Below are 15,367 nucleotides of genomic sequence, written 5' to 3' on the forward strand. Positions count from 1 at the left end.
CGCGTTGCGGGCAGACGCTTTAACCTCTGAGCCACCAGGTTGTGATTATAGCTTAATACAATTACGACTTTTCATCCTCACTTGATTCTTAGTACCACAAGAGCAAGAACTCTGTTCTACTTTTTTAAAAGCCCCCCAGTAAATGAAAGTACCTGACATACAGGGGACACAGTCATAGTGATTGGAGGCTTTGACCCTTTATTTGTTCAATTAAACCAAATGGCTCTTAAAGACATAGGTAGAGGGGACAAACTTTGATTGCATGATTAATGGGTACCCACTTAGGTCTCAGACATGCAGAGAACAAATCAAAAGCCTTCAAGTTGATCATGGTTCAACCCAGCCAGCGGGATCTTGTAACATCATCTCCTTCTCACCAGCAAAATCAGAAAATACCCAAACATCCCTAGACTTCTTTGTCAATCTGTCAAGATTATGATTCTGCAGATCTGGCAGAAGTGTGACTGTAAAAGGTCTTTGTGGCTTTTAAGTTTGCAAGTGAAGAAGCAAGAGGCCCCTGCTGTGCCCTCTTCCATGTCAAAGAGGAGGAAGCCACCAAGAGAATGGATACACACTACCCTTCCTCAGGAGCCCATTGTGGGCAGCCCTTCAACTCTGACTCAAGTGGGCGTATCCAGATTCAAGCAGACCAGAAATCCAAGCCATATAAGGCAGGGCTACTTTTTATTCATAGGCTTACAGAATATGTTGAATTAAGAGGCACATCATTCAGTAAGTCTATTTGCCAAAAAGAGCTAAATGCGTATTCAGCCTTAAAATTCATCCATGGTAGCTTGCATTATAGATTGCAAAATTTGCTTTCATATACATATAAACTATTCTTATTTGATTTAAGTTATGTATTTAAAATCCATAAAATGATGCCAGATGGCATACTGGCCAATTTTACCACAGTGCTTATACATTCCTGATAAGTTGAGGAGATGGGTAGAGAATGCATAGTTTCCTACTAGAAAAAGAGAGATTCTGATACAAGCAGTGGAATAGTGTCAGGACAAGAGTGCCTCAGTGTAGAGCTAAGTAGTTTTATAATATAACTCTCATTTTAATTAGCATTACAACTGGTTCCCTTCTTTAATAATTGGGATATTGTTAAATTTGCCTGGTCTTTTCACCTTGCATTTGTCTGGCTGAGGCAAAGAAAACCATTATTACTTTTCCTTTTCTTCCAGTTTATTTCTACTTTCCCAAAAGCATTTCTTGCACAGCCATCTGCCCTGCCTTTCCGCCTATTCCAGTGTCCCCAACTCTGGGTCACTTTGCTCACTGCATCAGCACCTGGATTATAGCAGCCCACTTCAGAATCCTGTTTAACAGAACTTTTCACCACACTCTAATTAAAGAATTCTCTTCCAAAACTGTGATCGTGGGGCTGTTACCTCTGCAGAAGAATGAGGAAGCTGGCTAAAGAGCTTTTCTTTGGATGGCATGCAAATAAGACTCCCCTCCCGCAGACCTTCATGTCTCTTTCATTATACCCCAGGTTGGAGAAATTTCCATTGTGAGTGTTCCTGGCAGCCAAACCTCCAGCATCCCATGCTGATTTCTTGCCTAAAAATACACAGCCTCTCACTCCATGGGGAAGAAAAATGCAACACTGCCATTTCCAGCATGCTCCCCAAAGGCTGGTGATGGCCCGGGAGCAATTCATCATTATTCGTGCATTGGAGGTTTTGGCATTTCCCTCATGGAACTCTTCCTGTTTATCCTATGGACATTGTGATCAGAACCATATGTGTCTTAACTTTAACACCGCCCCCCCCTCCCCCCACATAGCTAACAGGGGAAGGGGCAGGGGGTGGGGTGGGGAGGAACTATCGTGCTAGCTAAAAACCCTCCTAAGAACAGAAAATTATCTGTAACTTCTGGCAGATTTTTTAAAGAGTCTTGCATATAACTGCAGTTCTGTAGTGTTTAATTATTAAATGGACCGATTGATTGAATGGTGTCTGTTTAGGACGATTTTTTCTCTATGCACATTTTGTTGCATTTTTTATTTTATCTCAAGGTGCTGCTATAGTCAAAATCGGGATAAAAAGTCTTTACTGGGAGGGCATGGCAGTGTCACAGAAAGAGAACATAAAGTCTGCTGCTCAGAGGAAAGCTTTAGCTTTGTCACTCACAACTGGATAATCTTGAGCAGGCAATTGACTTAAGATTGTCTATGTCTATTTCTTTATCTGAAATTAGAATAGTATCTGCCCTCCAGCATGCCTTCAACAACTGAAAAACTGAGATGAACACAATTGTGTATTGGAAAAACATAAAGTTTTCCCAATATGCAGGGTGGCCTTTTCACCCATTATGCTAGGTAAAAACACTCCTTAGAACAGAAAATTATTTGTAACTTCTGGGAGAATTACAAGGGTCTTGCATGTAATAGCAGTTCTGTAGCTTTTAGTTGTTAATCATGTTCCTGAGAACACCATGATACTCACACCTAAGGTTTGTTTTCAGAGTGTTTGTGAGATATCTATTCCTGACCCCATGGAGTTTGGGGACAAGTCCTCTCCCTTTAAGGCTGTGTGGCTTGGCCACATGGTCATACGGAGGGACTTGATCTGGGTGCCTAGACACCGAGATTATAAAGAAGAAAGAAACTGAGAAGATGATCAACCAGTGGGTGATGAGAGGTATGGAGAAGCCAGGGCAACGTCTTCTAAGGCCAGCCCCGCAGGGGAGGGGCCCACATGTTTCTCTGCGTTGGGTTTTTGTTGTTGTTGTTGTTTGGGGCTTTTCTATTTGTTTTGTTTTTTGACTTCCATTATTACTGGAAGAAAGCTTCTTGCAGGAATTGTTTCTTAGGGTTCTTTGGAGGGAGCAGTAAGATTAATGAAGCGAAGCTTCCACAGCCTCGTGCCAAGAACATCTATGCTGCTTTGGTAAGTCGGCCAGAACAAATACCTCGTCCCTCAGCACGGGCACTCTGTAGACTGAAGACTCCCATCTTGTCCACAGTTTTTTTAAAAGGAAAACCGATAGCCGCTGATGGGTTTCCCACCTTCTCACCCCCACACCCCTCCTCACCACCAGTTGCTTTGGACTTGCCTTTCACCCTCTGATGTCTCATCTGGACTCAGCAAGTCCCCCCCAGCCCCCAGCCCCGCTCCTTCTGCTTCCCGGGTTTTCCAGATTCCAGGTGATGGTTCCCAGTGTGGTGAGGGCAGAGGGTGGCCCCCAACTCCAACCTGAAAGGCAAGGCTGAGAAGGTGGTCACTGCTCTGAGGAGGCAGCAATGGAGAAGATGCCCCGTTGCCTCCTCTACCAGCAGCTGGAATCAGGAACATCACTTTAACCTGGTGCAAATGCTGGGACGGTTTAAATGTCTCCTGCACTTCTTGTCAAGTGCCTGCTTTTCTCCCAGGCTCGTTTGAGGGATTCCAGGTGCCAGAAAGCATAGCCAGTCCATCTTGACAGCTGGGGGGAAAGGCAGATCGGTCCCACTTGCAGCCTCTGATGTGAGGATTTGGGTTTGTTGTTGTTTAGTTGCTAAGTCGTGTCCAACTCTTTGCAACCCCATGGACTGTAGCATGCCAGGCTCCCCTGTCCATGGGATTCTCCAGGCAAGAATACTGGAGTGGGTTGCCATTTCCTCCTCCAGGGGGTCTTCCTGACCCAGGAATTGAACCCATATCTCCTGCATTGGCAGGCAGATTCTTTACCACTGAGCCATCTGGAGAGCCTGAGGATCTGATATTTGTAGTCAATTCAAATAAACCAGGAAGGCAAAAAACATAGAAGAATGATTTGTGCTTAAAAATGAAAACAAACCACGTTTTCCCCTGTTCACTCATGTTTAGTAGGAAAGTTTGGAGCAGCAACGCTACTGTGTGTGGGTGAGTTGGGCTGGAAGCCCTGAGCCTGCAGTCCCAGAACGTCCCCAAGAGAGCTGCTGTGACCCTGGGCATCGTTCTCTAAGTGCTATTTATTGCCTCGATCTGCATTGCTCAAAGTTTGGAAACAACAAACACATTCATATTTGTGACAAAACATCTACCTACTCATGACTTGGCAAACAATCATTAAAAAACAGCAATACAGTAGAAGATGAGTGTGCTACTTTCACAGCCAGAAGAGAACTTGCTGGAGAGCCACCCCTGAAAGCTCCCACTTCACATACTCTGAAGAGAACCCCCTAGCCAGGCAGGCTATCCACCTGGAACCTCCTACAAAACCAGACCCCATGAGCTGCCCACACTGTCCAGACCAGAAAGGTCACCGTGTCCCCTGAGTGTGGATGGGGATTCACTGTGTCTGGCTCCAAACCTGGTCCCTCTGGATCAGCCTGAGACCCCCACCCACCAGAGCCCAGCCTGTACAGGGTGAAGCTTTGCCGGCACATGACCCCATGTGAGGGTGTGGGCTTCTGCTGCTAATGGGCTGGGAGAGGAAGGGACAGTGCCACCATGAATACCGGGGTTCTGCAATTTGATGGAGCAGCACCTTCAGAAGGACTGGACTGGCGGCAGAAGTACCAGCAAACGGATCAAGCAGGACTGGAACAGGAGCAGGGGGGTAGGCAGAGAGGCAGGGAGGTAGGCAGTATTTCAATTACTTGACATACTAAGTTGCCCAGAGGGCAAAACATGCATCCATCACAGACTCATCTCTAGGTTTCAAAGAACGTCGAGAGTTGTACAAAACCCTTTTTGACTCCACAAAATCTGACTTCAAAAACTCTACCAGATGCTCATCAGATGAAAATACCTGTTCTATTGCTCTAGGACAGAATAAAAAGCACCACTCAGTCGTTGGCCTGTCTGCAGGTTACCCACACACTCAAAGGATGGGTCCAGAGAAGCACATGAGTCATGGAGAGCATTAAATGAGCTCGACTGTGCCAGCCACTGTGGGGGTCAGCTTTGAACCACAAGTAGAGCGGGAATCGCCTTGGTCTCACTTCTGGGCCCGCAGCCCGTGATGGACCACTATGTATGTCAGCAGAATACTTTCTTTGTAGCAGAGAAAGCAATGTTAAACCTTATTTTGTTAACATACCCATGATGAGGATCCATCTATAGGAACCAATGAAATAATCAAGGCTCTGCTATTAGGGGGGATTCAGGAAACTGGAAAGGCTCAAAATAGCACTGCTGAGTTGTTATCAGATTTTAAACTGATCATCAGCAAGTCTTTTCTGCTGTCTCTGACTTTAAGCGTCCCTACCCAATAGACTGCTACAATGGAATGAGAAGGGCCCAAAGTGTGTTTGGTCTTTTTGTTTGTTTGTTTTTATTCCATTATAAGAGCGGTCCCAACTTATCGAGTTTTCTCCTTCCTCATTAAAAAGAAAAAAAAAAAAAGCTTATTACTTCCCTAGATGGTAAGAGTTAATGCTATACTCTTTTCTCAGTAATTACAGGCTTTAGGATGTCTTTTTAAGTGGGAGAATGAACATGTCATGCAGTTAGCCAATAAATGCAATCCCTGATTAAAATATGAGTTCTAAAAGTTTGCAAACTTCTAACTATTTCCCTAGTGCATTTTCAGTTTCAGAGATGTGAACCTGGCTTCTTTCCTCCCCCCGCCCCCACCCTCAGTTCTTTCATGTAAGAGCTAAAGCTACGTGTCTTTTAACTTCACCAATCATACCCTCACAAACTTAAGTCGACAACTATGTGTTCAAAAATCTTTGTTTTCCCTTTGAAACTGGATGCGAAAAAGAAATCTCTCCTGTCAGTGGAGACGGCTGTGAAGGAACGAGGCGCCTGCACATAAATCTCCTTAAATTTTTTGAAGAACTGCTTCTCTTTATCCCACTGGTATATCTGGGAGAACGTGTAGTCGCTCCCCAGGGCCAGGTAGTGATTCTCTTTAAAAGAAAAGGGCTGCAGGGTCATGGCCCCCCGGGAGGGTAGAGCCTGGATCTCCACGAACTGCTTGCTATTCCATCTCATGACCCTGGAGTCCCCAATGAAGCGGGTGAGGGAGAGGTAGAGGGCGTTCTGCATCCGGAAGCTCTTTACAGCCAGCACGTCCTCCATGTTGGGGATGTCACTGTGGGGGACAAACTTCTTGGAACTCTTATTCCACTGGAGGATGATGGGGACCTGGGAGCGGCTGGACAGGATCAGGTGTGACTTTCCGTCTATGTCCACAAACTCAGCATCCGTGTCCCTGAACCACTCATGTAGGGACTGGTACGAGTAGAATCCTTTGCTGTTCCATTTGTACACGGTGGACAGACCGGCTTTGGAGCTGTCGGCGATGACGAAGAACGTCTCGTCCTCGATCTGAAACAGCTCGATGTCGTTGGGCTTGGAAATGCGAGAGACCTCTATGTCTTGGAATTTGACAAACTTGGTCCAGCTCTCGTCGTATCTGTAAATGTGAGAGCCGCCGAAGAGCTGGGCCACCACCACAAAGACCTGGTCGTCGATGAGGATGGCCTTGCAGCCCACGATGGACTGACCTGTGCGCCAGGAGAGGAGAGAGGGGGGGTTAGGACAGCCACTGTGAGACACTCCTGCCCAGAGTCAGAGGAGGACAGATGTTATGTGACACCACTTCCACCTGAAGTCTAAAAATAATATGAGTAAACTTATTTACAAAACAGAAACAGACTCAGAAACACAGGCAGCAAACTTATGGTTACCAAAGGGGAAAGTGGGAAGGGATAAATTAGGAGTATGGGGTTATCAGGTACACGCTACTGTATATCAAATAGACCTACTGTATAGCAGAAGGAACTATGGTCACTGTCTTGTAATAATCTATAATGGAAAATAAACTGAAATATATACATATGTATATAAAATGGAATCACTTTGCCGTATATCTGAAACTAACACAATATTGTAAACCAACTATAGTTCAATTAAAAAAAAAGATATAACAAACAACAATGAAGAGAGTAAATATTTGTTTATGTAAATCTAAACTATATAAAACAAGAACTTCTTCAGGTAAATCAACTGTATTAAATAATAACATATTAATCAGAATATTTTGAGTTTAATAAAGAGGATGAAAAGGATAAATAACTATGTAAATCTAACTGGTATTTAAAAATTGGTAACTAATAAAGTCTTTAGGTAAGTTAAAAAAAAATGCTCATCTATACTGAAACTGGTACTCTTGTGAATGTGTAGCCATTGTGGAAAAAAGTATGGCAGTTTTCAGAAATCTTAACCAAGAATTACCATATGATCCAGGAATTCCACTTCTGGGTTTAAACCCAAAGAATTGAAGGCAGGGTCTTGAGGAACACCAAGTTCACAGAAGCATCATTCACAATAGTGAAAAGGTGGAAACAATCCAAGTGTCCATTGATGGATGAATAGATAAATAAAGTGTGGTATATACACATCATGGAACACTGTACCACCTTAAAAAGGAGGAAAATGCTGACACATGCGGTGTCATGGATGAATGTTGAAGACGTTAGGCTAACTGATGTAAGCCGTCACAAAAAGGCAAATAGTGTCTGATTCCACTCATATGAGGTCCCTAAAGGAGTCAGTAGAGACAGAAAGCAGAAGGGTGGTACCCAGGGTCTGAGAGCAGGAGAGAAAGAGGAGTTACAGTTTAATAGGCACAGAGTTTCAGTTTTTCAAGATGAATTCTGGGGATCGCTGCATGCCTTGGACAGCACACAAACATAGTTAAGGATGGTAAATTTTACGTTATGTATATTTTCCCACAATTAAAAAAATAGTTTAGATATATCTCCATAGAAATAGTAAGTGTTGGTCACCTTGGCCTCTGGTGTCTTTAGAGGCAGGTACATAATTCAGGAAATTCACTAAGACACAAATTGTCTGCATGCTATTCCGAGCTCCACAGATCAGAATGAAGCAATTAAATGGGTTTCTTCTCTTGAGGGTTAAAACGCTAGGAATCAGGACTTAGAGGCGACTCTATAGCGACTGCCCAGAGCAGGCGCTGCAGGAATACCTGCTGATGAGCCATTATCTGAATGATCCAACTCTGGCAGCACCAAACCAGAACTTTGCAGGAAAAGGGGAACCTTTTCAGTCATGACTCCTCTGTCTGGGTCAGCTCCCACCATCCTCTCCCAGTCTGCACCCAGAGTCTCCCCCAAAGTCCCCCTAGTTTTCCCATTCCAGCCAGAGAACAATAGCACCACCCACATCTCAAATAGTACTGACCCTCCATCTAGGTCATTCAATTAAAAGTTATTTCTTTCCCCTTATTTCCTAGGCAATTTGGACCAAAGTGAATTTTGTCTGTAAATTAACAAGGATAATTACCCAATTTCTATTCTTAGTATTAACTTTGGGGGAACATGGTGACTGGTTCATAGGGTGGTATTTACTTTTCTCTTCCATTGCTTTGGCTTCCCTGCAAGAACCTGGTCCCTTTCCTTTGTTGAAAACTAACTTTTTAATGTTCATTAAAGCAAATTTTGAAAATAATAATAGGTAACACTTAAAAAGGCACTATTCTAACTCCTTTATATGCTTATTATATACTTAGTATATACCTACTGAATCCTTACAACAGTCTTATGAGGCTGGTACTCTTATTACCATCACCATGATCCTCATTTTATCAAGGCATAGAGAAATTCAGTAACTTATATAAGGTCACACAGCTATTATACAATGTGGTAGAGTCTGAGACTCAAATCCAGGGAGTCTCATTTCAGTCTACACTCCACCACCAATGTACCAAAAAGCACAAAGAAGGAAATTTAAAAAAAAAATCACTTGAACTGAAAATGCTGAAATAACACTTAATATCTTGATATAGTTCTTTAATTGCCAATCTCTGCACATACTCAAAGGTGCTTTTTAAAAATAGACTTGGGCAAGGGTAACCTAGAAACTTACATTACCACATGTAAAATAGATAGCCAATGACAATTTGCTGCATGGCTCAAGAAACTCAAACAGGGGCTCTGAATCAACCTAGAGGGGTGAGACGGGAGGGAGACGGGAGGGAGGTTCAAAAGGGAGGGGACGTATGTATACCTATGGCTGATTCATGTTAATGTTTGACAGAAAACAATAAAATTCTGTACATCAATTATCCTTCAATAAAAAAATAAATTAAAAAAGAAAAGAAATGGGAAAAAAATAGATCTGCGCTTACAGTATACACGGACTTTTTATAGGTTACTTTTCCCCCTGACCATTATGTTGTGAACATTTACCCACGTTATCGCATCTTCTACAACTTGCATTTTAACACTGCATCAGAGGTAAAGCATCTGTCTGCAATGCAGGAGACCTGGGTTCGATCCCTGGGTTGGGAAGATGACCTGGAGAAGGAAATGGCAGCCCACTCCAGTATCCTTTCCTGGAAAATCCCATGGATGGCAGAGCCTGGTAGGCTACCGTCCACGGGGTCGCGAAGAGTCAGACACGACTGAGCAACTTCACTAATATTCCATTGCATGGAGACACCACATTTTACTTAACTAATTCCCTACTGCTGGACATTGCAGTTATTTCCAGTTTTTCATGATTGTAAATACTACGTTTCCCTGTAGGGAAATCTGTTTTTGAATACCATCTGGCAGTAGAGAGATGCAGAGCAGACGTTGTGCACATTTTTAAGACTTCTGAGTTTAAACTACTAAACTGCTTCTCAGAAACTGTTCTGACTCCCACCTGCCAACACTAATTGAGGTGCACGCTCCTTGTCCTCCTGAGGCCTTGGCTACGGAGGTCCCTGCTCTGCTGGTCTCAGCAGAGGGGCCATGTGAGACAGAAAGAATTCCTTTCTTGGAGATGCTCCATACCTCTGTCAGGGGTAGCATATGACATTGTAGCTAATGGAGTTTCAACAGCAGCAGAAATCATGTGTGTGTGTGTGTGTATTTTAATCTAGGAGGAGAGATGCTGCAACATATTTAGTGGGCAGAAATCAAAAGGCAAACGAAATTAACCCAAAACAGGAGAGGTGAGAAGATATGTAGAAAGAAGAAGAAGAGGTAAGGAGCAAAGCCGGGGGTGGGGGTCATGACCCTGGGTCTCCCTCACCTACTAGAAGACAGGTGTCCCTTTTGCATGATGCTCAGCAGGGCCATGGAGGAGGAAGCATGTGTCCTTCCCATTCCTTGGAGCCCCAGACTTGCCAGGCAAGAATGGAGAAAAGCCTGCCCGGCCCTTGCTAACTCTGGGATCACCCTGTGATCAAACAAGATGATAAATGAGGCATGCACGGCCCTGAGAGGGGAGAACGGTCCACATTTGCCTCGGTCTGGTTCAAGGCAAGTGGTTCAGGGCTGTGCCCTGGCTCATCCACTTGTCGTATGCCCAGCTTGTGTGAGCTACAGAGCTTTCCTCCACACCAGGCTGAATTCTAGCGAGTCACACTCCTTCCTCCAAAGAGTGACTGACCCCCTTGCTTCTGTAACCACCCTTCTCCCTTGCCTCCCTCAGGCCATTCCCTGCTGGTCCTGGCATTCTTACACTTAGGAAAGTTGTAGAGATATTTTTACTGACGTCAAAGAGTTAGGGTCTATGGGGGAAGGAGAGCTGCTTCCTGTTTTTTTCACTGTAAAATACAGACAATAAGTACACACTACGAAGCTGTGTGATCGAGGTAAGAAACGATTTATGAATCACTGAGCACATAAATATGAGCTGCCTTCCTCTAAGTGAAAAATTATGTGACAGTGAATGCTATTTGTGTTTAATGGAAATTCATGGATTAAGAGAGCAGAGAGAACAGATAATTCATTCCAATAAGGTAATCAAGGAACGCTCCCTGTAGGAGACTGCATTTGAGCCTGGAAATGCAGGTAAAGGGAGAAACAAAAGAAAGTGAGGTGGTTGAATTGTAGGATGTGGTCAGAAATCATTGACAGAAAATTGGCAATATGTGTTTGGAAAAATGTGTTAGGACCCTGATGTATGAATTCTGTGTGCTTTCATAAATTAAGAAAAGTAAAATATCCGAAGCTGGTGGATCTCCCTAGTGGTGGCAGCAGGGAAGGAGAATCACATGTTTATTTTTTTATCCACAACTGATACCCAATTGTTAAGAATTTGCCATATGCCAGGCCCCATGCTAAGTGTTATATAAGCTACCCAGTTAAATTCCCATGGGCCCAACACTATGATAACATTTTACATGAAATGGGAATTCACGAAATTACTATTTTACAGATGAAAGAGGCTCATGGAAGTTAAAACTCAGCCAAAGTCACCAGTTAGAAAGATCCAGAGCCAGATTTCTGAAAACACTGTCATGCTGGCGTTCTTAAGATGAACAAACACAAAGCTTAATGAGCTGTCGTAGCTCGCTTCTTGGGCTGTAAGGAGGGTCGCCGTGGGCTTTGCATCCAGATGCCACCTCTCAGAAGATTCAGACGTCGACCCTGAGAGGCCAAGGAGGCCCTGGAAACCAGCAAGCGCCAGTCCTGGCTCTAGCCTCACCCACTCTGCGCTCACCACTTCCCACCCACCAGCTCTGCGGTCTCTGCCAGGTCACCCGCCTGAACCCTTGCAACAGCCTTTCAACTACCTTCTCAGATTCCACTTTTGTCCCCTCCCCACACACAGACTACTCTCCACCCAGCAGCCGGACACAACCTAGCATTCTGTAGCAGGCACCCAAATCTTCCGTGGAGACTGGCTGATGGCTGCACAAAATCCTCCATGACTTGGGCAAAAACCCAAGTCTTTGGCAGGACCTGCAAGGCCCTCAGGAGCAGCCCTTCAACCTCTCTGACTTTGTCCCCTGCAATGGCCCCTGGACCACTCTGTCCAAGCCAAACCAGCCAGCTGCATGTTTATCAAACAGGAAAAATACCCTCCTGCCTCTGGGCATTTGCAATTGCTCTTCCTTCTGTCTGAAATGTTCTCCACCTCCCCCTACCCCTGTTGTCCATGTGCATCAAGCCCTCATATCCCACAGGTTTTATTCAGACACCTCCTTAATGAAGCCTCTACCAGGCACTCTATGTAACATTTCAATCCTTCCACGCCTAGCACTTCAAATCTTTCCTCCCTGCAACCTTTTCCCCTCTTAGCATGCTGCCATCTAATGTTTTGTATGTATGACAATTATTTGCCTTTTTTTGTCTCTTTCTCTCTCCACCATTATAATACAAACTCCCTGAGGGTGGAGGTTTTCCTGTGGCTTACTCACTGCTATGGCCCCAGCACATAGACTGGGCTTGGCTCAGAGTAAGTGCTTAAGAAATCTTTAAGTGAACAAATGAATGAACGAATGGCTTGAAGAACCTGATGGTGTGACCTATGCAGTATGTAGGAAGGGCAGGTGGGGGGCAGTGCTGTTGCTTCCTACCAAGGTCAAACGGGAGAGGGAAAGGGTGGGATGAGCAGTGACGAACCCTGGGCTCTGCCTTGGAGTGGTTCAACATGCCTGAGCCTCCATCTCTTCATTCATAAAGGTGAGAAGGAGGTCGGCATTAAGAACTGCCTGCGCTGTGCCTGGCACTTATCAGTCCTCACGTCCACGTGAGGCAAATCTCCTGCCTATTTCCCAGATGAGAAAACTGCGGCTCAGAGGCCACGGCTACTTCCTAGCACATAGCAGAGTCAGGAGTAGAACCCACATTCATAGATTTTCAAAACCTGAGCTCTTTATACTTTATACACGTCCTCTCTTTTGAACGAATGGTGCTTGTCCTCTACCTATGGGCAGGGGACCTGCAGTAACGCCTCAAACAGCTATTGTGAGTTCCAATGAGACTGACCAGCGCCTGGATCCCTGTAAGCCCACAGCCAGTGCCAACATGAAGCACTGGCATCAGAACTCCTTGCTTGAAGGCACGACTCCACTCTGCTCCTGCTTCCTCAGGTGGGAGGCAGGAGAGAAGGCAGAGGGGCTGGTTCATTCAGCCCTCACCGATCTTCCAGGTCAGAGAAAAGACACAAGCCAAAAACCTTGCAGGCAGCAAAGCGAGTCCCTCTCTCGCCCTCCTTTCTCCTCTAACATGGACTGGCTTTAGGGTCTGGAGGCCCGGGCTTCCCTCCATCGTGTGCTGCGCTGTGAACTGCAGCACTCACCGGTGCTGAGTCTGCGCTTGGAGCGAGTAAGGCTGCTCCCCAGGAACGTAGGCTCAGCACTGGGAGGCCAGATGGCATCTTCGAGCATCGAGATGTGTCTCACAGAGCTCTCGCCAGGTCAGGCTCATTAGCAGCTCTGCCTCCAGTGGTGAGCGGCTCTCTCCCTGCATCTCTGCACCTGTGGCAAGGCCACCTTGGGCCTGAGAGGTTCCTAGGAGCCTCTGGACCCTGAAATGCTACCTGGACATGCCCTCTCTGCAGCAGCAAGATGCTGCTGCAGTCAGACCAGGAATCACAGAAGGAAACCCTCACATGGGGCCACAGTCAATGGTGCTGTTTGTAAAGTCAGCATTATGGTCAGGTTGCACTTCAGTAAAAAAGTCTTTGAAAGATTATTTTGACTTTATCCCACTTATTTAAAAAGCAAGTAGATGGTCCATCTTTAGTAGCTCTAAGACACTGGGATTCAATGACAGCACTGAATGAACCACCAAGTCTTATCCCAAAGGTTTGAATTTAGGAAGCCATTTATGCTTCTTTTGTACGTATTTACTAAAAGGAAGGGCTTCCCAGGTGAACTCGCCTGCTAAAGCAGGAGACATAAAAGATCTCTGGGTTTTATCTCTGGGTTGGGAAGATCCTCTGGAGGAGGGCATGGCATCCCGCTCCAGTATTCTTGCCTGGAGAATCCCATGGACAGAGGAACCTGGAATGCTACAGTCCATAGGGTAACAGACAGCTGGACACAACTGAAGCAACTTAGCACGCACACACTAAAATGAAGCAGTGATCACCAGGGCCTGGCCAGGGGGCAATACAAACAGCTATAGTGTGTGTGTGTGTGTGTGTGTGTGTTGTATGTGTCCATATATGTGTGCATGAGAATGTGCATGTGTGTATATATTAGCATTCTAGTTACCAGCATCACAAAAGTCAAAGGATGCATAGAGCTGCTAGAAAGCTGGTGCAGTCTTAGGCTGTCGTGACTGTTCAAGATCAAGGGATTCTAGAAGTGACTTCTCCCCATTTCAGGAAAGTGCTTCCCACCACAGGCCCCCCATCACCCTCTCCCTTTCCAAAAGGATCACCGACAGTAAGTAGAATCACCACCTGAGCTTTCTGTGTGCGTCATAACTGACCAAATCCAGAAAAAGCTGGAGAGATGCGGGTAGGCTGGAGAGTGTTCCCAAATCAAACCAAGCCTGAGAGCCAAGCTCCCTCTCAGGATGACAAAGAACATTTCTTCTCTCCCGGGTTTTAGGCTACTCTGGAATGAGGTCAGTACACCCAGTCAAAGCCACAACACACCTGTAATGTTGTCATAGCTCCGGAAATTCATTTCGATGTGGTCCCATTCCAGCACCATGCAGTTCTCCATGCTAGGCTGAGCGATGGCCACGTACACGTCATTCTTGGAGTTGAACGTATCCACTGAAACGGACTGGTAGGGCAGAGTCTGATGAACAACAAAATCTGGGAAAGCGTGTTTAAAAAAAGTCTCCATGAGATCTCCTGTGAGAATTACAGACCACTACCCCCACCCCTTCTATCTTTTCTCTCATTGATTCCAAAGAAGACTGGGGAGGAGGGAGGGTGGGAGAGAACAACACACATCCCAGCGTGTTTCAGTCTGAGAGATTCCACGGGGTTCTGGCTTGCACGGGATTAGCAGATTGAACGCACAGCTTCTTATACAGCTTCCTTGAGATAAATAGCTCACGAGTTTGGCTAGAGTATCTCAAAGTTTTAAACAAATTTGGTGAGACCTGGCTTTCAAAAAGACAGGACAGCAAGGATGCTGCAGAGTAACATTCCTGAAATTACCATGAAATTTACTCTGTGAAGGAGGGATGCTGTGGTTAAATTCCTTTGGGAGATGCTGTATTTTTAGCTCACTCAGAATAGTCCCAGTAGTAAAGAAAAGTGAAAGTTAACTCCCAAAAGGGCACTTTTGGAAACCAAACTGAACTCTCTGACTAGGTCTCGGAGGTTTATAAAGCCCACAGTTTGGGGGAGTTAACCTAAGTGTGTTTACTGGTCACTAGCCTCATAGCAGTGCTAAGTATGGTGGTACCTGGGACCTGGGCAAAGCTCTGCAGCTCAGAGAGCAGTTGCAAGAGATCTGTTAAATTTTCCAGCAGCATAGAAGCCATCCTATTTGAGCACACGCTCTGCTCCTCCACATAGTGGTAAGTCAATACCCGTCATCTGTATCACTCCCCTGAGCTACAATGATTCACTGTGTGAAATCTTGGTAGGAATGTACAGTTCCACCAAGAAACAGGGTTAACATGCCATTGGATGCAAGAATAGTTAGTGTGTGGGGTAGCCAGAGCACTAGTGAAGAAAAAAGGAATTTTAAAAAAACCCAAAGCATTCATAAGAGTTTATTTCTC

General features: G+C 45.2%; 1 protein-coding gene across 1 annotated transcript in view; it reads right to left on the bottom strand.

Moving 5' to 3' along the window:
• Positions 1-3,126: 3,126 nt before the first annotated feature.
• The window catches only part of LGI2 (leucine rich repeat LGI family member 2), a 31,027-nt gene continuing 18,786 nt past the window's right edge, over positions 3,127-15,367 (bottom strand). Inside the window, exons 7-8 of the mRNA XM_043871433.1 lie at positions 14,280-14,444; positions 3,127-6,433 (exon numbers count right to left, since the gene is read on the bottom strand). Coding sequence (XP_043727368.1) covers positions 5,616-6,433; positions 14,280-14,444 — 983 coding nt within the window. The 3' untranslated portion in view covers positions 3,127-5,615. The remainder of the gene's footprint in view (positions 6,434-14,279; positions 14,445-15,367) is intronic.

This window comes from Cervus elaphus, chromosome 17, assembly GCF_910594005.1.
Source record: "Cervus elaphus chromosome 17, mCerEla1.1, whole genome shotgun sequence".
NCBI classification, from domain to species: Eukaryota; Metazoa; Chordata; class Mammalia; order Artiodactyla; family Cervidae; genus Cervus; species Cervus elaphus.